At 38.6% G+C, this 25,244-nt stretch overlaps 1 protein-coding gene across 3 annotated transcripts in view; it reads right to left on the bottom strand.

Annotated features, from left to right (window-relative positions):
- The window catches only part of PTDSS1 (phosphatidylserine synthase 1), a 32,162-nt gene that overhangs the window by 4,248 nt on the left and 2,670 nt on the right, over positions 1 to 25,244 (bottom strand). For 2 of the 3 annotated variants that reach the window (XM_074884975.1, XM_074884986.1), the window contains exons 2-12: positions 22,168 to 22,259; positions 20,581 to 20,625; positions 18,253 to 18,377; positions 15,035 to 15,193; positions 11,379 to 11,530; positions 9,253 to 9,394; positions 8,239 to 8,351; positions 6,666 to 6,731; positions 2,309 to 2,408; positions 1,057 to 1,125; positions 467 to 536 (exon numbers count right to left, since the gene is read on the bottom strand). In XM_074884975.1, the coding sequence (XP_074741076.1) occupies positions 467 to 536; positions 1,057 to 1,125; positions 2,309 to 2,408; positions 6,666 to 6,731; positions 8,239 to 8,351; positions 9,253 to 9,394; positions 11,379 to 11,530; positions 15,035 to 15,193; positions 18,253 to 18,377; positions 20,581 to 20,625; positions 22,168 to 22,259 (1,133 nt within the window). The remainder of the gene's footprint in view (positions 1 to 466; positions 537 to 1,056; positions 1,126 to 2,308; positions 2,409 to 6,665; positions 6,732 to 8,238; positions 8,352 to 9,252; positions 9,395 to 11,378; positions 11,531 to 15,034; positions 15,194 to 18,252; positions 18,378 to 20,580; positions 20,626 to 22,167; positions 22,260 to 25,244) is intronic. The other variant, XM_074884997.1, reaches the window with a different exon arrangement.

Below are 25,244 nucleotides of genomic sequence, written 5' to 3'. Positions count from 1 at the left end.
TGACTTTGCTTAGCACAGAGAAAGCTGTTCATGACCATCAGCACTACATTGACTAGGGAAATGTCAGTAAGAACAAAAGCTCCAGGGCACATTCTTGACTCTTACTTATCAAGCAGGAATAAAAGCACAATTCACATTCATCTGTTCCAAATCAAACATGTCATGTTCAGAGAGAAAACCTGTCCACAACAGTTATGCTATGCATTATGCCCTTAACCTACAAGAATAGTCTGGAATAGAGGCAGAAAAAAATCAGTTGCTTCATTAAAAAATAAACACATTTCCAAGAGTTAGAAGAAAAAAGACAGAAAAGCCAAATAGCTTTGCAGATGATTTATCTGTATAGCTCCTGCAGGGATGTTTAAATAAGTCCAGTTGTCTGCAAGGTAAGTTTCTCAAGTCCCACTTCCTAGTGCTGAGCCTTAATGCTACCACTTCAAGAATATAGGTGCAAAAGTGTCAATACCTCTACTGAATTTAGAATGAAGCCAGGAAGCATCTGGACTGTATGGGCTGTCTTCACTTTCTGATAAGGTCTGCAAAAACAAGAAGGACACATGTCATTGGTATGCTGGTTCTTGTGATCAGCACTTCTGTTTGCAATTGGACTTGTAAACTGTGGCAGAAATCCTCATAAAACATTCAGCCAGTACTTAGGACTTTTCCCTTCTTAGTTAGAAGGCACAATATAGATGATACAATAAGAACTCACCCCTTGACACGTGATCTGTTGTGTAACCAAGTATTCTTAATATTCCCCTAGCATTCCACCTGTATAATGGGAACATTAGCTAACCATTCATCCCTGAATGCTTTGCTAAAATTACAGCTTCATTTTGAGTAACTAAGAGGACAGCATTCTTTAGAAACCACAGTGTAATTTGGGATCTGTCCAAGGCCCACTGAATTCAGAGTTCTTTCTATTGACTTCAGTTGGACTCCGGACCATCCCCCCTCAGCACCATTTATACTAGCTCTGGTAAAGAATTCTAATATCTAGAAGCACTGCAGTTTTAACTCTGGTATAAAACAAAAACAGGCTTCCTAATAAAGTACCTTTTCTCGGTGGCCGTAGTATTCTGCATACCAAACCATAACATATAAACACAGGAAAGTTGTAAAGGCCTAAACAAGGGAGGAGAAGAAAAAGAAAAAATAATCCATAAAATGTTTTCCAAATTCCTTGCTGGTTCAAGATCTCAGAGTCCCTGGAGATTCCGCATTCAGAGACTTTCATGCTCTGTTTCTCTCTGCATCTTTTGTCAGGATGAGTGAGACTCGTGCTTCAACTTCAAGGTACACATACATTCTGCCACCATGGGGCATGCAGACCAATTATCAATGGGAGCATGAGAATACATACAGATTGCCCATACACATGCAGGATACAGTCAGTATCATTTTTGTCCTCACCCTGTACAGTCATCATACAAAGGCAGTTGGTAGGCACTTGTAGGTATGTTATCAGGAACAACCAGCCCAGGAGAAAAAACAAATTCTCCTTCTCCCTGACCCATGCTTCAGGCTGGGTTACGTGTTTGGTTTTGTGGTGCTCTGATCCAGGAAGCAATTCAATACTTTTCTCCTCTGAAGTTTCAGGAATAAAATCATCATGCTAAATAAGAGAATAAATTCTGTCTCCCTATCACCTGTTCAAATTGTGTTCACAGCTAGAAGAGCAAAGTATATATCTGTCAGCCTATTATAAATGCCTTATTTTTCACTGACCATTAAAAATGTGTTTGGCATCGGAGTTACAAGTCTGGCAAGACAAACATCCATTTACTGTTATAAAATGGGCATTTCATGCTGCATTTGCAGTAATCACACTGAAGTACAGAAAGTTGCAGGCTGAGCGAGAAGGATTTGCCTGATAAAGCAGGGTTGTCTATGTAGTTGTAAGACTTCAGTGTGAAACAACATGCATTACTTATTAATGCTATTCATTAACTCCTGTTCCTTTTAGTGGGCGCTATAGCAAGCGCCACCAAATTTGGTCTCAATTGAACTGCCATTTTCTCCCATAGCGATAGCGCACCCTATAACTAGCGTTTGTTTCATTGTTAAGCACTTGGTAAAGTGGCTATATTCTGCTATGTCAAGGAATAAGAAAAAAAAGTTACTCTAGTCCCTTCAAAGTGTGTCCTAAACAACCTAGCATTTGCTTTTCCTAGGACGTGCACAAAGCTCTTTACCAGCATTCCCCCACAACGATCCCCTGCTGCCAATGTTCCAGAGAGGAAGCTATTTAGATGCTCTCAATGCTTTTGCCATGCTTTATGTTTCACATGAGAAATCTTTCACTTACCACACAGAGAAGCCAAAACACAACATACAGTATTTGTGTTTTGGAAAAGAGATCCTGTCCAAACTTTATGCACACAATAGCTTCAAGGAAAGCAATAACCCTGTGGGTAAATGAAAGAGAGGGGGGGAAAGTGGTTACAAACACTAAGGATTTAACTCCCATGTTCACAACACAGATCCCAGACTGTCAGCTCTAAACAAGCCCTACTCTAGTGAGCACATACATCCCCAACACCACCATTAACTGAAATTCTTTGGGAAATTTATTTTTCTTCCTATACTTTTCTTCTGCATAAACAGCATACAAAAAGTGATTGACCAGCAGTTCACAATTCTACAAGCCTTTATTTGCCCAGGGAACAAGCAGGAGTGTGTGCCAATAGCAGATAATTTCTTTTTATATCCACCACTGTGCTTCCGCCCTCATCAGATATAATTTCTTTTCCATGCTGAACAACCAACAGACTCTCAGTTGGGTGAACTAGAACTGAGCTTTGGGTATTTCTCTACTGGATGTAAATTTACTACAATTCTAAATAGGCTTCTTTGCTTGCTTCAGATGCATTTCAATGAGAGAATTAACATGAAACAGCATTTCAAATTCTCTGAGAATCCAAGCATTTGCTCAGGTTTACTTGTAAACTCAGGTCCACATTACAGTATCAGAGGATTTCAGGAGAAATGTGAGAGGAAAAATTGCAGTATTTACTTTCCTCTCTGGCATTATAAGAATCAAAACAAGTATCTCCAGCTCTCTTCCAGTTACCAGATGTTTACACCTTTTCAGGCTCAAAGCTATGGAGGCTTGTCCACCACCTGGTGTGAAACAAGGGGTTATGAATCCAAAGCTTCCATCAGCTGCCACGGAAATATATTTAGTTTGTATTGGTCCTGGACACAAAATTACATATTTTTAACGAATACAAGTGTAGAAATGTTACTGATGCAACAAAAGCATAGAAAATTGACTCTTCTCAAGCTGAAGTAAATAATGAAGAAAACTATTAAATTTATAAAAGTTCAATGCTTAACTTGTTCAGTAGTGACTCTGAGGTTGTACATATGAGCACACGCATGAAGACTCCTCCTCAAAGTGCAGGCACACTTAACATCAGGTCAAGTGTTCTGGTCTTCTAGGCTTGACACTGCAGGACACATTCCCTACCAGCATTCCCCACAGCCAGGGAGCTGCCAAAACCAGCTCTGCTGCCTGGCAGACAGGACCCAGCTCCCTCCATGAAAGAGGAAGGATAGATGTGTGTGACTTAACCACTGGTATTGCAGAGATGGTCCTGGTGCAAATAAAAAATTAAAGCTTTCTCTGTACCATCTGATGTGATTTGCAGCATGATGAGCAGGGCCAAAACTGTGGAATTAACACCTAATTGACCAATACTGCAAATTCATGAGGCGCATGTTAGTAAAAACTTGAGAGCAGTGTTAACTCTGTTGGGTCACCAACTACTTCTCTTTCTTGGTTTTATATTATTCTTACTGATCCAGCTGAAAATTAAAAAATAGTTAAACTGAACTACAGCAGTAGGAACAGAAAGATGACCATCAGGAAACAAACATATGAGGGTATGATATACTCAAAGGTAAAACAAAACAATAGGCTATTTTCAACAGGGACTCAAAAACTAATACAGCTGTTTGTGCAGCATTTATACATTCTTTCCATTATTTTTGTCAAGAATGCTCAGGTTAAGTGCATTATACAACAGGACAGCTATTACAGTTAAAGAAGTGGTAAATCAAGAGACAGAAGAATGCTAACAGAGAAAGGTGTTAGTGTCCTACTGAAGGGTGATGAGAATACTCCATAGAACTAAAGACACTACATTTTTATTCAATCAAAATGGTCTTGTAACATCCTACCAGATACTCCTTTTTGAAAGGCTTCATCTTAATGAAAAATTATGCAATTTCCAACAGAGCTGTTGCACTGGCCTTGTTCATGCCTTACATCACTTACGGTCCATCTATTGAGAGTGATGCTACAGTATACATCCTGTCGCAAAGAACACAGTTTCATACTAATACAAGGCGCTCATTTTAATTATTCCCATGGTTAGGCTGTTACAAATTCAATTAGTGCCTTTAGAAGTGTGTCTTGATCACCACAGATATGATTATTGTATATACTTGCTTTTAATTGCTTCAGAAATTATATTCTGGACAGTAAATTACAAGAACAGTGCTGCTTTTCCAACAACAGGAACTCCTAGTGTTGCTCTGTTTTTTCTAGCAGAAGAAAGCAGTATCAAGAATACTTACACATCTCCCACAATTAGCACAGACTGTAGATGAATATTCTGTTGCAGTTATTGTTATGCGATAGTAAAGAGATATTTGGGCAACTATTTATTGACACATATGACATTAATGTGCTCAGTGAGAGCTCTGAACCAAGGATAATGGTTTCTGTAATCCTTCACAATTTTTCAGAGTCAGAAGGCAAACATTCAGCATCATATTTCCCTTCGTATTGCAAAAGAATATGTTTACATTCTTTCTCTTGGATGAAACAAGTTCATCTTCCTTTATTCATAATGCAGAACCTGAAAATTCTTCCCCCAAAATTATAGAATTGTTTAAAATGTGTCTTCTATAAGACTCTAAAATTACCATCTATAGTTGAGAACATTTCCTTTTTCATATAAACATCTCAATTCCTAATCATTTAAATACAGATTTCAGTAACATGTCTGTATTCAAATGCATAACTCCAAAATATTAATACTCTTGACCTGTAACTACTAAACGGTTTATGTACAAACAGCACAAGGTTATTTGATTCTAACTGTAAATTAAGTAGTCATATTAACTGTGTGATTAGTTATCTTCAGTACTAAAGCACCATCCATACCAGTGACAAAGACATGTTACTCTGCCACGATCATTAAAAAAAAAAAATCCCTTTTAAGGACTGTGTGCATTACAGGCTCTCTTTAGGAATTCTAATGCATGTTTCAAGGAGGGGGATCCTCCCTAAGTAAGGAAGTTTAGGCTTATAGAAAATATTATTAACTCCTACTCAGCACCAGTTAAACTATACAAGAACAGAGTTAATAACTTTTGCATGTCCATTGGATGTTGAAGACAGTAATAGATCCATCCATGAAGGTGCTAAGCCAGTTGAAGAAGTGAATATTTAAGCCCAGCCAAACCCAAGGAGACATGTGTCATGTTCTTCAGGGTACATTTAAAACAAGAGTAGAAATTCCTTCAATTACATTGCAGCATGCTCTGGTCTCATCTCAAATGTTGAGAAAGGGGCATTCTTTATGGTGGTGCAGTGCATCTGAAAACATGTCTTCCAGCCCAGCACTGTTCCTAAAACTCTGCAACATCCCTAAGACTAACAGTAAAGGTAAGATAAGTTTGCCAAAGCACTGCCTCTAAATTAGATTTGAGTATTTTATGGCTCATTGAAATCCTATTCCAATTTAAAACAGTAATAGATTCTTCTATTAAACACAAAAATGGTTCAGACAATTTTGGAAATAAGACATACACTAATCTTGACAAAGAGAATGAAATAGCTGTTTTAATTTAAAATCACTTGCATCAGAAATTAGATTCTTGAACAGTTCCTTAAAATACTACTTCTTTTTTCTTTAAGACGTGATTTAGGATCTTTTATGTTTTCCCATTGGTAATCTTTCAAGTCATAGTCAAAAGGGACACTATTCCACTGCTTGCTTATAAGAAGCTTTTACAACGCTACAATATATATGCTTCAGATTTCCAGAGCAGTATATTTTAGTCAAGCCATGCAGAAAAGAAGTTCTCACCAGAAGCAATCATGCAAACTCTTCATTTAAAGGTCTCCTCCAAGAGACATGTTGAAAGTGATTGTAGCCAAGGTAACCATCGTTCATAGTATTATTCCTTTCCCTCTTTGAGAACAGAATAGAAATAGTTGATAACCATGGTTTGTTTCACTGTCTTCTGTTGTGATTCCGCTAAGAGAAGCAATGCCCACCTTGATGGCCAGGTAAACATTGCTCCGATGACAGGCAAGTGGTAGAGGCAAAAGCTTTATCCTTTTCACCTGACTGAGAACATGGGCAGCAAGGCCAATGCTAACTTAAAGGAGCCTAGCTTTATCCAACAGTTTCTAGATCTTCCTTCTGTTCTTCTCCTTACTCATTCCATCACTTCCCATGTTCTACCTCCAAATCCAGAATTTTCCTTTCCTCTGAACTTGCAAAAAAAAAGAAAATCTCTCCATACTGTTCTTTATACTAAAAACAACAAAAGACAAGGACTGGCTTCATGCCAAGCCTGTTCCCATGCTGGACTAATACTCAACAGTTGTCCAAGAGCTTCAAGAATGCAGCAAGAACACTTACCCGAACACCCAGCACTGCGTTCCCACCCTTTTGCACTGTGTATCTGTGAGGTACGCATAGTATTGCCTGAGAAAGGAAACAAGAAAATTTTTCTGTGAAGTTGAAAGTCCCCACAGTATTTACATTTAGAAAACAACTTTATGTTACAAATGTATCTATACAGAAAATGAAGTGCTGATGGTTAAAATCATATGCAATCATGCTGGATGTCTACCAGACAGTTTCAATTCTAGTAGGACAGATGATCAGATAGATCGAATAGCTTGAAACAACACAGAAAACAATCCTGAGAGCAAGAACTAGGAAAGTACTCAAACTAGTAGGCTAACAAAGCTACATGTTTGTCTCCTGCCTCTCCGCTGAATCTCCAATTCTTTTAGGCAAAGTGCAATAGCTTTGAAAAAATTACAGAAACCCCCACTTTTTCCAGTTTTTCTTTAATTTATTAACAATTGCATTTTCTTGAGAGATGTGGGTTTGAATCTTGAAAGAAACTGAACATGGCTATTCTATACCCTGGGTGAGGGCTCTAACCACTGGCATGGTTTCCTCTTGAGAACAGAGTAGAATTTCTCACTACTGGAGACCATTCTGCTCTGTTCTTCATGTTCCTAAATTTTAAGAGTTTAGAGAGGGAAATTCCAAAGAAGTGGAACCAAAGTTCCTTTTCTCAGTTTCTGATTTCCACTGACAGATGGGGAAGACAAGTGTTATTAATCCAACAATCCTTGTATTGTTTAAGAATAAAGACTTTCACAGGTTGGCAAGTGTCGTAAAGATACTTAAGAGCTCACCTATACAGGAGCTTATAGGATGATCAAGGTGATTTAACTAACACTGTGAAATCACTGCACATAACTTGAGACACTCACAGCTGTATTTTAGGAATAAACCAATGCATGGCTGCCATTTAACTGTCCAAGGTAACATCGCTTTACACATGAACGGGAATGGGAAATTCTCTGCCTCTAACTTCAGAACTGTGTGCATTCTGTCTACCTCCAGCTATGGCACAGAAAAAAAAAAATTAACAGGATTCTGCTAACAATGTGAAATAGCGTGCATGATTAAAAGCAGATTAATGTTTCTATACAACTGGTAACACTACATATATACTGTTCTGTTACTCAGAATATAGTAATGCTCTATCTTTTTTTATAACAGGCTAACATTTACTGTAGACAGAGTAAGGAACTCAGAAAAACAGCTCTATTTTTCCTTGTCTACACTTCTGAGCACCTGACTCATCAACTTGGATACTTTCACATGCAGTCCTCAAGAATAATATATGCAGCTAACTCACAAAACAGGGAGATACTATACAAACAGAAGATGGAACAGACTGGTTCTGCATCCCTATAGAAACAGATGTTTATATACATTTTACCTTATTAGTTTATTTGTCAGAAAATACACTTTATTGAAAAGTGATGATTGTTTTGCTTTTCATGGTGGCAAAAGCAAAAATTTCTTGAAATGTGCTGTACTTATTCACAAACTATACACAGTTCTCAGGTGCCTGTAAGTCAAGCTACTTTAAACTGAAGAAAAAACCCCATGGCAACAAAATTACCTTACAGTTGGTGCTGTAATGATTCCTATGAAGAGAATTCTCCCCCAGCTTAACGGGTGGCTTGCTTGGAACACAAAGATATGTTTCAAAAAGAATGTGTTCAACTCAGTCAGCTAGGAAAAAACATAAAGTTAGTTAATAGTGTTCAACTTACATAACTCTTAATGAGTTACTACAGAAAACATGCAAAGATTAGTATGAAAACTGAAACACGGAAAGAAAGCTATTTATGCTCTCCTAGAGCCCTGCTGGTTAAATCGAGGATTTAAAGAGTCTAAGGTTCCTGCTCTAGGACAAGCTAGTAAAATAAAGAATTCTCCCCTATAACACCTCTGTGAAGAAATTTGCTCTCTTTTCCAGAAACCCATTAAGGGACCAGACAGTAATTCACACTGCAGAGGTCTTCTGATAACTTTCATATCCTAAATCAGGTATGAATGACTGAGGCAAATTTGGTAGAGGAGTAGAAGAGATCACATAAAAAAAAATTATATCAACTTTCAGTTCTTTTAAAAACTAAATTCAGCAGGTTTTTTAAAAAAAAAAAAAAGGTTTTAGTGAGGTCTGCTAGCATTCTAGCGCTTGCATGATGAAGCACCAAAGCAGTTGGGACATACTAGGGAGTCTTGTTGGATCCAGGCCAGAATTCTGAGTATCACTGATCCATCCAATAGTCAATGGGAAAGAAAAAATCCCAAACAAAACCAAACCAAAAAAACCCAACCCAAAACCCCACTGTCTAGCAGTTTTTAAAACTGTATCAATTGCAAAGAGTAATCTGATGGCCAGTACAGCAATCTGTAACATTTGTTTTTTTCAGCAGATTCTGTAATTACACTCCTGAACTATCACGTAACGCCCCGAACAATGCCCTGACCAATTCTGTATTATCAATTCATTTAACTGTGTATTTCAATGATGGACATACACTGCATTAGAGTATCTTCTAGCTGAACGCAGCCAATAAGTAACTGAGCTGATGGCAGCTTTGATTTCACAGAATTTATTTCTTACCTGCCAAATTATCATGAAAAGGTAGATTCCAGCCACTCTTTGAAATGAAGACTTAGGGTCAAACCAGCGGACATAGGTCCAGCTGGCTGGGGTGAACTGTAATACAGCTCTTTTGATTTTCCCTGTGGTCGTGTGAATGTCCCTAGAAAAGGAGAACGGCTGGAGTAAATACAAGGAATATCCAAGTTAAAAAAAAAGCAATAGCCACGCTACTGATGTTTCAGAACAAGCACACTTTTTCGCTGGACAGCAGAAATCTTCACAGACACAACTGTGTACCAGGCAAGGGTGGATTAAGAAATATAATTATTAAGCATTTCAGTCAGGGTACATTCTGCTATGAAAGCCCACTCTCCTCTATCCTCAGTGAGTAGCTAACTACAAAACATATCTATCATTCTCTCCTCAAAGGAAAGAAACAAGGATTGTGATTCTGCAACCCCCTTGGAAAATCCAGAGGGTATTTCTTCCCAGGCTATGCTGCCACTGCTCTTTTCCCAAAGACTCCTTGTTCTATAGCTCACTGACATCAATCCTTCAGGAATCTGTCAGATTCATTATTCGTTAATTGTATATGGGGCTGGCTCCACAGGTTTGAAAATACTGCGCTACCAGCCCACACAACCCCTGCTGTTCTGATATTAGATGCACGCGAATCTTCTGGAGAGATGTGATAGCACTGTTAAAAGCCAGAAGGCTTTTAAATTCCTTTTTGAAAGAGGATGTGAATGGAGGTTCATCTGACAGATGTGTTACTGGTTCTTGCTCTTGATAACATTAATTCAGATGAGTAACAGCATCCAAAGGACAGGGAATCTACGAAAAACTCAGAGATTTCTTTTCTGAAGGAAGACTAGCAGGGCTAGAAGTCAGTTTTCACCCTCTTATTTCCCTAGCCCTTCTGGACAAAAAAAGAAGATTCAGATTTGACATTTCTGATACTTGTGGTTTTTTAGGCTAGTGGGATCTTAGGTTAGGGGGTACCTTCTAATATTTAAGATCTGTGTTTATTCATTGAAAAAAGAAAACAAAAGGGCATAAGCAAAAGCTTCTCATTCTATGCAGCTCCTCTTCACATTAAAGATCCAACAATATCTACTCGTGCATTTAAAAGAACATGAGGAAAAATTATTCCACAAGGACAGTAAAGACTAGTCCTGCCATAGATATTCTGCTGTTTTAACTTTCAGTGAACTCTCTAAAATCAGAGGGACCATCAACTCTATAATGCTTATTATTCCTCCTGAATTGAAATGCAGGAAAATTGAATTGAGACTAAAGGCTGGATGGTTCTCCGAGCAAGAGGAAAGAAAGCAATGCAGAAGTTCATGCAAGGGTATAAATTTGGAAGTCAAAATTTGGGCTCGTTTTCCATCTCTCAAGGCAACATCCTTTGTCAATTCATTGTATTTGATCCTGTTTCATCTATACCATTGGTAACATGCAGATAACCATGCTTGCCAGCAACTGGCAGGGAAGAAGGCAGGAAAGGGGCAAATAACAATGGAAGAAACCATACCTGGACAGCTAGGAACTGACACTTACTAGGCCACAAGTTGATGTCCTTTTACACAACCAAGGGTTCTTTATTTTGCAATTACTCCGTTCATTTTAGAGGGTCAGCAATGGGGTAAGGCAATTCACAGCACAGGTACAATCAGCCTGATTCCTATTCTGCAATTACAACTAGTGCTGACAGATTGCCACACTAACGCCTCAGCAAGGTGAGCCTAAAACTAGTTTAAAAGCATTGCATAATGAGAAAATAATTACCACTTGTTTTGTTCACTGCCTTCTTCAAAGTTTTACTTGTACAAAATAAACTGAAAATGCAAAGCTTTATTACTTTATATTTTCATTTGGCATCAATGCTTGTAACTTAGATTACGAAGGAAAATTATATATATAAAATCATATCTAGAAATATACGCTGTACAGTAGCATTACTATGAGATGGATTTTTAACATTTAAAATAAATCTACAGCATTGTTAGCACACGCAGATTGCATGCTATTTCTATACCACATGCATTTTACATATGCAAAGAAGGTCTATCTCCCAAGGAAATGAATTCAATATTATAACATCAAACATAATGTTGTATCAAGCTTTAATTTAGACCTACTTGAAGCTTGCCCAGTGATAGGTCCTCATCTCCAAGAAACGACAAACTACCATGCCCAACCAGATGCCACCCCCGTTACAAAGCAGGATGTCCAAAATGACTTGATCCCACCAGCATTCAGCAAAATTAGGCAGAAGGTGCATGAAGAAGAGCTACAGAATACAGCAAAAAGATTCTGGGTGAGGAACAGTACAGAACTGATATAAATTCACTTTTTAAGTACACATTAAAAAATGAGCCACAACCACTGAAATTTGATGGGCATCCTTCCATTAACTTCAGAAAGCCTTGGACAGAACCACACAAGACATCAGAGGTTTCCTTCTCACCATTCCCTGTTGGGGCTATGCTGTATATAATGATATTATGCAGCTCTTGGCCTCTCAAAGATGATACACAGAACATTCATAGAAATGCATGAAACAAGCAAAACTACTGCATTTCTTGGAGAAAAGAAGGTGGCTTGTGCTTTAAAAAAAATAAGTTGAAGAGAATCTTTGCTTTATTTTTGCTAAACAGTTTTAAGAAGTATGTTTTCTAAACAACAAGATGCAGTAAGTAGAACAGATGTATTTGTAACAACTGTAAATACTAAAGCATGTTGGAGCTCAGGACTTCAGACTTGTTCTATTTCAAAACTCCTTCTTTCATTTACTATTTTTAGGAAGTTTAGTGACTAAAAATATTAAGAGTTCACCAGTACTTCAGGCACTTCAAGCTTTGCTGCTATATTTGATCCAGAATGGCTCAAGAAGTTAAGAGGATATTCCACTCTCCCTTCCTGCTTGGTCTCTGCTAAGCACTAATGATGAAGGTACTTATATGATGAAGATACTGGAAAATAGGCCAGAAACAAACCAACATCAGACTGAAAAGCTGACACCATCTGGATATATCAAAACATATTCAGTCCCTTTAAGATTTCCACTGGAATCTTAATTTCCATAACTGGAATTTCCACAAATCATTTACCTCTCAACCAATCTGCTCCTTTCTGAATACTCAACTTAACTGAAGACCACTATAAGGCATTCGTAAGGCAATTAAACATATTTACAGATACATTTGGTGACTTTACACTCTTGATAGAGTGAAAGCTAAGGCAAGATATAAGCATAATTTACTGAGAGCTAGAAGAGGACTCAGAGCTTCTCATTCTCCTTTAAGAGAAAATAATTGTATTCTCTATTCTACAAGAAAAAAAAAAAAAAATCACAGCAACCCCCAAAATAAACTGAAAAAGTTAGCACTGGACTGGAAATCAAGACAGCCATGTGTTAAGCAGTCCCTCTGCAATACTCAAGAAGATGCTTAACAAAACACATAGCAAACTAAAGAATGTTCTTACCTCCACAAAAACAGTACAATTTTTGTCAGTTAATGTACATACACTGTGTCTGTGGAAGATTGGTATGATTTTGTAATACAGTATCTTTTGTTAACAGATGTATAAATAAAATATTGAAAAAATCAGATGTGGAAAAAGGAACAAGAATGATTTCTGTATACAGCAAGAATGAATACTGGTCTATTTATTGACAATGACAGTTCCTTTGAACAACTCTTGCAAAAGTCTATCAAAGTAACTTGTTCTTCTTTGACAAGGCTATGGGAATTTCAAACTGTAGAAAATAAAATTTTAATTTCTCTTCAGGACCCAAACTATACCATGTTCCTCGTTATCCTGCTACAGTTTCCCTTTCATGTTTTAAATTAATTTAACCTGAAAGGGGCATTAGGCTATGAATCAAAATCTGCAATAATCCAGCCAAAGATACCAGAAATTACATATAAGGCAGCAAAACCCAGAGCATAGGTGTTAGCCAGACCATCTCTAAGGTGTTGGCTGTTTTCTCAGAATGAGAGACCGAGGTCTACCTGCATCCCAACTTTAATCTGATAGTATGGAGCATGAGCCAAGTGTCCCATTTCAGAATGGGGAGCCAGCTGAAATCCATTAATGCTAATAGGAGATGCACAGCTAAATCCCTATGTAACTGCCCCTGTAACTTCTGTAGGTTTCTAATGACTCTCCTGAATTAACTAATTCATTAAAAATCCATTTGAGTGGTGATAACCTCTCTATATGTTGAACCTTACCCAACACATTGTCCGTTCCAATAATCTGCCTTTCAACAACAGGGAATACTAGATACCCCATGTGGTTTCAAATTGAAGACGATGGTTGTGTGATGATCAGCTGAATGATAAGAGTGCGTGTGAAACAAATCCAAATTTATTCTTTTCCAGAGGGAAAAAAATGAGTACAATAACTAGCAAAGTTGTTTTTTGTGGACAGGTACTTGTGAAATCCCAATCTTAAGCAGTTTCAAAATAGCTTAGAAAACTGCATATCCTTCAATGCCACAGAACAAAAACATGTTTTGAAAAGGAACTCATGGCACTAGTATTTTAAAACCCAGAAGTTGACTTTTCGACAACTAAATCCTTATCTGTGTTTCTGAATTACAAATGCCTTGTCAGATGAGCCAAGCTTTCACAAGATGGCAAGCTCTACAGAAAACTACAATTTTAAAGACTAAATTCAGGTGTTGACATCTACATTTAACATTTTAAGTGTGACAGGTTAGACTATGCTGTCCCAAAAGCTGATAGAAATTGGATTTTTTTTTCTTTTTTTCTCTGAATTGTCCAATCAAAGAATATAATGAAATTAAACCCATTTTTATGGAAACACATCCTTGGATTTTAGGTGACACATACTCTACTAATCAAGCTCTAGGTTACATGCAGATGAAAATATTTAGAGTAGCAATTAATCAGCTTGAATTCTTAAAACAGATCTAACAATAAGGACCCACAGTCCAAGTAACAGGCAGTTGACTGAATCAAGTCAAGTATCTGTATTTTTTTTTATCCAAAATAGGATTTGAAAGTGCCAACAGTCAAATGACTTCAGCATGTGCTTGGGAGAACTGTGGTAAAGAAAACTAAGTCAGTGGCCCTCCAAACCATGGTGCAGGGGACTACACTGCATGTGAACTAGCTTAGATCCAGGACTAGTAAAAAAAAAAAAGTCACATTTTTAAGTCAGTGAACATGAATAAACTAGGCTTGTAGGGTACAATTTAACAAAAGAAGGGCTCTGCACTCAGGCCTCACAACAGGAAACAACACACCAAAATGGTGTCTTGCCATTCCATACAGACTTCTCCTCATGGGTCCTCACACCCTCCTCGGGAATCCCTCAACTCCATTTCACTGTACAGTAACATGACTACACACAACGCATAATACTGTTGTATTTGGGGTAAGGGGATTGCAACAGTAGATCACAGATACTGCAAGGTGAAAAAGGAGAACAATTGCTCTGAATCAGGAAATATTAGTCAATGTCTGTAGTAGCATGCGTGTTGACTCCCGTAACAGCAGAAAACCAAATCATGGATGGCACCAACAGGCTGGCCTGGACTTCCTTCCTATTCAAGTAGTAGTAAGTCACTTACCTAAACCCCAGCTTGCTGTTGTCCACTAATGCAACTGCATCACTTGCTCAGCATCTGGTTTATAAGGCTTAAAATGTTAATCTACACTGAGAACTAGTGAGTCATCCTTCTAGTAACATTCACACTTCTCCTCAAGAACAATTCAAGTCTCATACATTTGTTTATAATTAAGATAAATGGGTGGCCTACCTCAGTGAGCTCCCAGGTGATGCTAATAGTCCAGCACAGCCCATAGCTGCGGATCAGCAAAGCCTTCATAGCCCAGCCCCAGAAATGCCCAAAAGCAAATATATCAAAGTGGCTGAGGATTCTCTCCCAGGTGATAACATGACAGTTCACAGCATACTCCTGTTAATGAAAAAAAAAAAACAAACCCAACCCACCACAAAAACATCTCAATCAACAGGCAACTTCAGGAACACAAGAATGAAGAAACTTCTTTCTATCCAGTGCAACAAGACTGAAATTATAAGGATATTCAAATAAGAGTTATTCCGCTTTCTTGTCCCTCTAAACTCTGCATGAAAACTTTCAGTATTAAGACTCAGTGTCATCACAATACAGCCCTAATTTGAAGGGCGGTAGAATAGACTTTGGTGCCTGAAGGAGCATGTATTTCTTATGTGATAGAGGAACAGCAGGAGCAATAAAGTTAATAATAATGAAGTCAGCAAACAATACTCCATAAAATAGTTATTTGCTTTTCTTTGGGGTCTTAATTCGAAATAACCACCTTTTCCCATTTTCGTGCTGTCTGGTGTTCAGATGTGGCTCATCCTCACCAGTTTGTGATGCTACATTACTCATCCCCATGTTCATTTGAGTATCTTTTGTGTCTTGTTTTTCTCATGAAAGTAATTTCCCAGAACACATTCATATTGAGAAAGTTCGGTCACAGGGCCGAACTAATTAAAAAAAAAAATCAAAGGGAACTTGCAACTGTTTTGTCATAGATGAGTGGCATATTAATTAATATTCTAATCATGAATAACAAAGGAAATGTGTTCTCTCATCATGTTGTACAGCAAGTGCTAGAAATCACTGCCCAACAAAAAAAAAAAATCTGTATGCCATCAGGAGGCTGCATCTGTGGGGTTCTGTCCCATCACTGGGCACAAACTGAACTATTCCCAACTGGAAACACACATTTAAAAAAACCTCTGCTCTCCAACCCTCCTAAAATATACATTGCCACCTGCAGGTGACAACACAGCACTGCTGTTGAATTAAGAAAGTACTCTCTTTCAGGCCAGAACTATTGCTAATCCTGCACAAACAAACCATGATCAAGTTGAAAAGGGGACGGCAGAGAAACATTTAAATCCTGGTCTCCAAAGAGAAGAATGCACAATTTCATACCAATACTTCTATCAGCAGGCAGTTGAGTCCCACTATGAAACTGTAAGTAACCCCTACTGCTGGTGCTCCCTGAAGTAAAAGCCTGGTATTGCTTCTCACACATGCCAGTGCTGCTGGTCATTCAGAGAAAGGTGCACCACCTGTCCTAAGGATGGCAAAGCTGCAGCTTTAGTGCACATACCCAAAGAGATCTGAAACTGGCTCATTTGCATGAGAAGCACAGAATGCACAATGGAAGATGCAGGCTCTGAGCTACACCATGGTACCTGAAACTATGATGAGTGAACACAATGAGGTTACTCCAAAAGTAAGCGTTTTTTCAGGGCTCTTGCTTTTTTGCTTTTGTTTTTACTGGGGCTTTTTCCCCCTCTATCTCATCTTTCCAGCTGCAGCTCTGCCAATCATACAGTGAAATGCGTTGAACTTTCTTTTATACTCAAGCAACTTCGACAGGCCTGAGCAAGAGAACCAAGCTGCAGCCTTCATTATAGTTGCACTTTAAAAATTTACTCCAACTTTAAGTGACAGTATCAGGATTGCAAACTAGTACAGAGTAAGTTTCCACTGACTGCTACAGTCAGGGAATCTGCTGTACTGTGGTTCTGTGCCAGCAGTAATACTAGTCCTCCCCTGACTTGAAGCTATTTCTAACTTAAATGACAGGAGAGCCAGGTGAATCTGACTTACCAACAGACTCCTCATCTCAGCTCCCTTTTGTTGCTCAGCAACATCACTAACCCCCATGCTCATGCTCCATTTAGCAATGTGTCCTCCCACCACCCTAACAGCAGGCTGCCCACGCCTCCCTACCACCACAGCCTCCTGCAGAACAGAAAGTCACAGCCCCGCTCTGGATGCTGGAGTTGCAAAACATGTACTGCTGATCAGCTGAGGTGGAACACCTGAAGCATCCAGCGTTTTCCAGGTAAGGAGCCTGTATGCAGCCCTCACTGTCAATCAGCTAATGTAAGCTTACTGCTCTGTAAAGATTTCCAGTCCCTCTTATGTGCTACAGGGCAGAAGTTTGCAGTCACTGCTGATTAGGTGCTGTGCAGTAGTTTGCATATGCAGTAAATTGCTATTTGCCAGAGACAACCAGTGCATTTCCTTACTCTTGAGGCATGAGTCCGATAACAGCACTTACTATACAACAGGTGACCATGGTGAGCAAATGCGCAAACCCAGGCGCAAGGGAGCACGCTGGCCAGGAGGTGGGCAGTAATCTGATTCAACAGTGAAGAGGACAAGACTGGCAACTCTTGCTTCTCCATGCAGTAACCCTCTTCTGTTTGGTACTCAACTGCTCACATTCTCTTCTGCCTGCCTCCCAACACACCTCACGTACTTCTCCCAGACTTCCTTTTACTATCTCAACTCCCTGCGCTCGTGTCCTCTCCTGAAGGGGAATATTGTCTGTATTCGAAACTCTTTGCAAGGTGCTCAACAGGCAGAACAAGAAGCTTGGCTTTCCATGCCACTCTAGATCATGGTGTACAGAAGTAATTTCCCAGTGGTAACTGCACCAGCACTTAGCTGGGTGACTGGAAGGCAGCAGAGCCCTGTAGTTGCTGTACCTGGATTTCCATACACTCAGTAGCATGCCAGTCATGTACTAAGCTCAGAGCAGTAAGGCAAGACCAAAGTTCTTTGATTGCAGAACTGTGACATCAAAAAAACCCAACCTGATCCCAAGGACACACACCATACAGGCCTCATTTAGATACTACCTTGCTATGTCTATTTTCAGTGTCCAGGCTCACATCTATTATTTAAAAGAATCCAAAGCCACTCCACTGTAAACGTATCTTACACTGCTGACTGCACACTCATTTGAACATCTGCATTAGAAAGAATACATACAAGACTTTTTCACAACAATTGATTTCAAAGTAAAGAAACAGCAGTTGACACAAAAGGTTTGTTGACACTCAAAATACAGGCACAAACTTGCACTGCTCATGTCAGCAAATTCAGATTTCTCCCTTGCCACTCATGTAAAACATATCTAAAGTAGCCAAAATGTCCAAAAAAGTGCCATGGATACATACCATAATATCTGCTTCCCTTGTGGCGTATCGAAGATTAGGATCCAGCCAGTACATCACTGCTTTTACCTGCTCAAAGTTAAGGAAGAGCACGAACACCAGGAACAGAAAATAGAGCACACTGAGACCTGCAAAAAGACTCAGCTTTAGAACCATGTTCACTCACAAAACTCCTTGGGACACAGAGTCCAAAAAGCTGCTTTCAAACTGGTGCTCTATACATGCCCAGTTTACACAAATGAGTTTTCTATATACAGTGGCTACATGCAAAAAAGCTTAAGAGACCCAAGCCAGATAGTAATCTCTGAGCACTCAGCGCTTCGTATCACCTCCTGCTTTGATATAATATATGCTCAACTGCATGAATACAGTAAAAGTAAAAATCAGTCTGCAGTACAAGTAGCACAAGACTGTGATCAGGAAGCTCTTTAGTAAGAAATACATTAGGACTCCAGGATTGGATTAGCTTTGCCCTTTTGCTTTAAGTATTCTCGGTCTCACTAGTGTAGGCCCCTAAACGTACATGCAGATTTCAATAAAGATCCCACCTGGCAATTCTGAACTATGCTGGTAAAAAAGAGTAGTTATAAACTAATGCATGTTTGAGTTACTTTTGTGAGCTGGAAAATTTGCTGTTTGAAGCTTATAAAGATGATTATGATTTGCTTTCACACTATTATAAATTATGAAACACTATTGCATTTGGGACTACTGTGTCTCTCGTCCCAATGTCTGAATTTTTTTTTTTTTTTAATTAGAATTTGTAAGAAGTTAAAGAGTCCTAGGTGTAGATCTGCGGGTAGATGAAGCTGCTGTTGGGAGCACATCTTTATATTATTCACAAGTTCACAGATATCTAAGACCACATTTGGAAGAGGCATAGAAACACCAACACCACTTCCATAGTCTAGCACTCAAACTTAGTTGTGTCCTGCAGCAATGTCATGAAAGGCAGAAAGATTAATGTGAATAAACTTAGTATCTGCCATCCAAAATAAACTATAGCAATTCTAAAAAGATATTTTTAAACTATAACCAGAACTCAGGTGTTATTAATCCCCAGTGTATGCTAAAGGACAACTTCCATTCAAGTACAAACACGTCAACAGACAGTATATATACTGTCCTCTGCAGTACACCCTAAAAACACATCAGGTAAACAGATGCTAAACTACTACAAGTAGTACAGCCTGCAGGCAAGGGTGCATCCTGAGATATTGAGGACACACTACTCCTACCTTTCATCTACTGAATAAGTCCGAGACTTCAAGCGTGGCTAAATAAGCCATGCCAGAAGAAACAGCATTATGCAGGGAAAAATGTTGCTCTTGATTTTGCATGCAGCCTTTTCCCAAAAGTACAGGGGATCAAGCTCCAACAGTATCAACACTAAGAATGACCTTTTAATGTACATTTGCTGAAACCTGAAATGAGCAGCAGGACCTGTGTTTCCCTAACTTCACAGGAGCAGAATTCTTTGAGTACTATCTAATCAGCAGTATCCTCTCAATGTCAACAGATGAGTAATCAGCTACTTTGGGAGGCTACTTATTTTTAGCTATATAAAGATGGCGGGAGAGAGAAACATACAGTCCCCTTAAAAAGAAACAGAGCAGCTTTTAAATCAAATGTGCCTAATTCTCTGCAAATATGCTTAAAGTCTAGGATATGATCTGTGTACTCCGAATTATTTCAAAATAAAATTCCTTATGTTTTGCCATGTAATTCAGATGTTTAAGGAGCAGGATTTCACTCGGTAATTCCGTAGTTAATACAATTATTTTCCAAACTATGAATGCAACTAATATTTACAGGTATTTCTGCCGGAATTGTAAGCTAGGAATATTAATATATACATGTTAAGAATATTAATAAATGTATGTTAAGCTAGACCATGATACAATTTAATAAAGTAATAGCATATTTTGCCAATAAAGAAAGGAAGCACTACATTTAATTAGAAGTCAGATAGTATATGCAGCAACTATAAAAAACCACAAACTTTTCTGGGGTGGGAAGAGATGGCAGTAGGAAGGGTGTGGGGGAAGGAGATTAGGAAGCACAAACACAAACCATAAACCAGAGAGCATCACAAGGAATGATCCCTTTCTGGTGATCTAATTTACACCATCCTGACACAAAGTAACTACAATGACATTCCCAAACCTAATTAAGAACAGATTATAAACAACTGCTCAGAAGTGGGAGGGAAGTGACATTCACACAAGTTTGATGCACAATTATGTATCATGACAATTCCATTCATCTGAAAGTTAAAATGGCTGGTCCTGCAGAAGCACCAAGAAAGTCAGAAAGACAACTTAAACTTACCAAAAACCATTCTCCATATTGCAGGGTGGGGACGTGTAAAGGGTCCTGTGGACAACAAACAAAAAACCTACTAAAAGACATGTCAATAAGAACCACATAATCTATTTTTGAGTATACCTCACATAAATACAGATCAGTTCTCCATCAAACTATGTACTATACCTAAATGCTGGGACCCTATATTAAAAAAGACATGGTAACAACAGATTTCAGAGAGAAAAGGAGACTGCCAATTAGTAGGGTGTAGACAAAATTTTCAATTATTTTTATGTAGTTGTTTCCAGAACAGCAATACACTGTTTGCTCAGCAGATACCACATCTCAGGTGTCACCAGAGGATCTCTTGATCTGTTTTCTAGACCACAGCTCACACATGGCTTGCTCTCAATTAAGTCAAATACAAATTTCTATGTGTTAGCAAAGAAACATGGTGCTTAGCCTCCAGATGACCATGAAATGTTAGCAAACAGGCCTCCTAAAACTTCCAAACTGAGTACCATATATCTAACAGGAAGCAAGATACCTATGCTCTTTACCAGTGTCAATATTATTTACTTTAGAGCCAGTGATTAAACTGACTTTATTAGATTAAAAATCTCTCAATTAATGTGAAAAGCAGAGAAGGTAAGTCTAGTGAAACTGGAAAACCTCTAAGCATGAATAATACTTTTCAGTAGCAAGAAGTGGCTGAACAAATATTTTCAGCACACACTGCGGACTGCTCTTTCACCACTGTATACATAAAGCTCATTTTTCTCTGGCGTTCAATTTTTCAGGAAGTACTTTGTGAAAAATATGGATTAATAACTTGTAAAACATGAGAAAAATACATCCCAACTCTGAACTACAAAGCCGCCCTGAGCATAATCACTGTTTTTTCCTGAACACTGTCAATCCTCAGACAGTTTAGACTTGACCCAAGAATTACGCTCTTGCTGACAGCAATAAGTAAAAATTAAAAATAAATAAATTATTTTTTAAAAAAACCTGAACACCAGTAAGACAGCATTTCCTCCACAGAATTAAGTGTCACACAAGTGTTTTTACCTTTTTGCACTTTATGCTCCTCACACAGTTACCAAAATTTTTGTCCAACCTAATTTCTACTGAGCAACTGTAGTTATACATTTTATGTGACTTCAACCATTTCTAACTATCATTAACTTCTGGTAATGTGATTTATATAAGGTGTTATATCTGAGAATTTGCAGAATGACACATCTGTTAAAACACACTGAGGCAGAGTCCTTTTAAACATTGTTTAAGGAGATCCTTATCTGGCAGCATCTTAGTTAGCAATCTGAGTTGCAACTGCGCACCTGCAAATAGAGACACAGATTCTGAAAACTTGACTTCCTTGTTAGATACACAGAAGCTATAAATAACTTGCATTTCACCATTATCTCCATTCAGTATGATTGCAACCCATTTTTAAACTGTTCCTTAACATAAAGGAATTCAAAAGATTAAAGAAAAAAATACATTTAAAAGTGGTACTTTAATAAAAATCAAAATAAACATAGTGGCAATAAAGAGAAATTCACATGTTACAAGAAGTGAAGTATAAGCAGTATAAACCTTACTCACCATTAGGAAAAGCTAGAACACTGATGATTAGAAAGAAGAAAATCACAGAGAGGATACCCCTCCAAATATTATCCTCTGGGACGGAATCATCCCTGAAGAGACAGACAACAACAGAGTGTTAAAGTACATTATAAGGATGAAGTCAAAAGGTTCTGCAGATATCATGTTATTTAAATAAAGACCACATGGAAATAAGTATAAGAAATAAGCATGCTGGTTATATAACAAGTCAAGACAGTAACTGCACTGAATGCTTTTCACTCTGCAATTCTGGGTATCGCTTTCTTAGAACCGAGTTAAACATAATCATCAATGCACACATCATAAGCTCTGTTAGAAGCCAATGCAGAAACAATGACTAAATTTAATACAAGGTGAAAAAATCATCCTGCTTTAACATTCACAGAAACATCATCAAAAGTACTTTTCACAGCAAACAGACTCGGACCAAAAACTTTGGAAGCCTGGATGCAATTCCTAGGCTTCCCTTTGCTGTTTTGGTGCTGCTCACCATCTCCTTCACTTCCCTTGGCCTGTTCCCAATGCCAAATGCCTGAGGTGAGTGCAGAGACGGGGGAAATAATGTTTATAAGCTTAGAATCTGTGTATAACAGAGAGACAGAAAAACTTAAAAGAACCAGGGAAAAAATATCAACTTGCTTTACATCTATTAAGTCAAAGCTCTGAATAAAATAACAGGTATTATTTGTGCTACTGTCATATTATGGCCAGAACAGAGACTTAAGAAATCAGTTTGAAATGCAAAGGCAAACTTGACTGAGCTCTTCTTTCTTTTTGGGCGGGTAGAATATGGTGTACAGCAGCGAGATTCACCAAAAAAGCAGCCCACCCAAGTCTTCTAACCAGAAGTCAGCTTCTAAGATACTTCAGTAATACAAATAGAAACAAACTTCAGACTATCATAATATACATGGCTAATACTTCATAATATATCAGCCACTACAACTCAAGTTAAAAGTTTTACTATCTGGTTCATGTACTTCGGATCAGTTTATCTATTTAAGTATATCCCTTTATTTATTACCAACCCACGATACCAAAAAATTCCCAGCACACTTCAGAAAGGTAAAGCTCTTCCTGGCAGACCATCTGTCGCATTTCTGGATGGTTCAGTGAAGAATCTGTGACAGCATAAATGCGCTCCACATTACATATTTGCTGCAGTTATAAAATAAAGAAATCTCTCTTTCCCAAATTATTTCCCTTTCCCTCAAAACTGAACCTTAACGGCTCCACAGACTTCCATCATTGTGAGGCATTTAAGCACTGTGTTAGTTTAACTGTAAGGCAGGAAAGAGTACATTAAACATCAATGGTTTCTCTGCAGGCCTCAGGGACTCCCCACAGCATTTATTTTTTTTCTAAACCAGCTCAGTCCAGATTTACCAGTCATTTTCCTGCAGGCATGCTGCGCAGGCTGACAGTTTACACCAGCTATGAAGCCCGAGCTCCAGAGCTTAACTCTGGCTCCCTTGGCAATCTCAAGGGCCTCATGCCATCCAGCACACTTACCAGCCAGAGCCTCAGGCTCTGATGGCTCAGACAGCAAAGTCATATTTCTGTTTAAACATATGCAAATAACACACATGCACATGCTGTCATGGGTGCTACCAAGTAAAGGGATTTTTTTTTTTTTTTGAAGAGAGTACAGATTACTAGTGTTACATCACTGTACAATTTGGGGCAGCCAAGAAAGAAGTGAAAGCCACTGTGATCACATCACTTAATTGTCACGCCAGCTGGGCTGAAGGGTCCTCACCTTTGCATATCAGGATTCTGAGTACTACTCAGCTTCAGGAAAGCAGTCTCACATTGGCACCACTTCCCCCCCAAAATCAACAAAGATGTTTTAGGTGGTGTTAAACTGCATTTCATTCCAAGTGAGTGGTAGAGGCATTTCATTTTGGCTTTCAGGTACCTTTCAAAAGGGATAGACATCCAATTTCTTGCCAGGAGCAGGTAAAAACACGTAGGAGCAAAAGACTCGCTACTGCGCACTAGTTAGTATAAGAATTATAGTGTTTGCCTCGAAGAACTATTTTGGGGAACGCCAAAAGAAACAGGGAAGCAAAATAACTGTTGGAGGAAAGACACAATCACAACAAGCTGCAATCAGCAAAATGTGCTAAATCATCTCCTCACTTAGCCTTAGGAACTTTGATGCTGACTTTGAAATATTAGCATTCATGCAGCAAAAACACGATTTCTAATGCTAGTGTGGGAGGACAGATGAAAATTCCCTCAATTTAAAGCCACTTTATCAGTGCATTTTGCAATGTTGTAGCTTTTTGGTGGAAAAAAAAAAACAAAAAAACAAAGCCAAACCAAAGCACACAATACCTGCATAACTATTTTCTCTCTCCTGCTCTTCAGAGCACTACATTACACTGGCACATTACAAAGATGTAAGCTAGTAATTTATTACATCATGAAGAAAAAAAAAAAAGATACTCAACTGGGGAAAAAATAGCTAGGACACTAAATTTAGAGTGTATGAGGGGAAAAAAAAAATATCTTCCACAAACTCCCCAAACCAAACCTAAATGTACAATAATCCACATCAACTTCATTAATCAAGGAATGTGAAAGACAACAGCGCTATATCCTCATAGTTCTTACTCCTGCTTCCATAAACCCCTGCAACTTCACACCAGAAGCTACCAACCTGCCACCTTCCTCAGCCCTGTTGCTGTGCTCCAAAAAATATCCCCTCCAGCACCCACCTGCCCTCCTGCTGGTTGGCTCTGGGCTCAGAGAAGGCCACATCCCTCTCTCTAGGGAGGAAGAGGATAGGGAAAGCTAGAGCCACTCCACGCCTCCACCCCCAGGCACAGCCTGGAAGCAGTGGAGCCTGTGTCTGGCTCATTCAGCAGGAAATAACCAAGGCAGATGCAGCCATTGTCAGAAGCACTAGAAGGATGTGCTTTAAAAAACAGAATACCCTCTACTCCCCACTTTAACGTGGAAGAGTTAAACACACTCACATTTCTTTTTCTGGATTATTATTACTGCTACCTGAAGATTACTGCTCTCTGAAGTTCAGCTTCACCCTTACC

This window comes from Strix uralensis, chromosome 1, assembly GCF_047716275.1.
Source record: "Strix uralensis isolate ZFMK-TIS-50842 chromosome 1, bStrUra1, whole genome shotgun sequence".
In the NCBI taxonomy this organism is placed as follows: Eukaryota; Metazoa; Chordata; class Aves; order Strigiformes; family Strigidae; genus Strix; species Strix uralensis.
This window is presented reverse-complemented; position numbering and strand designations above follow the sequence as displayed.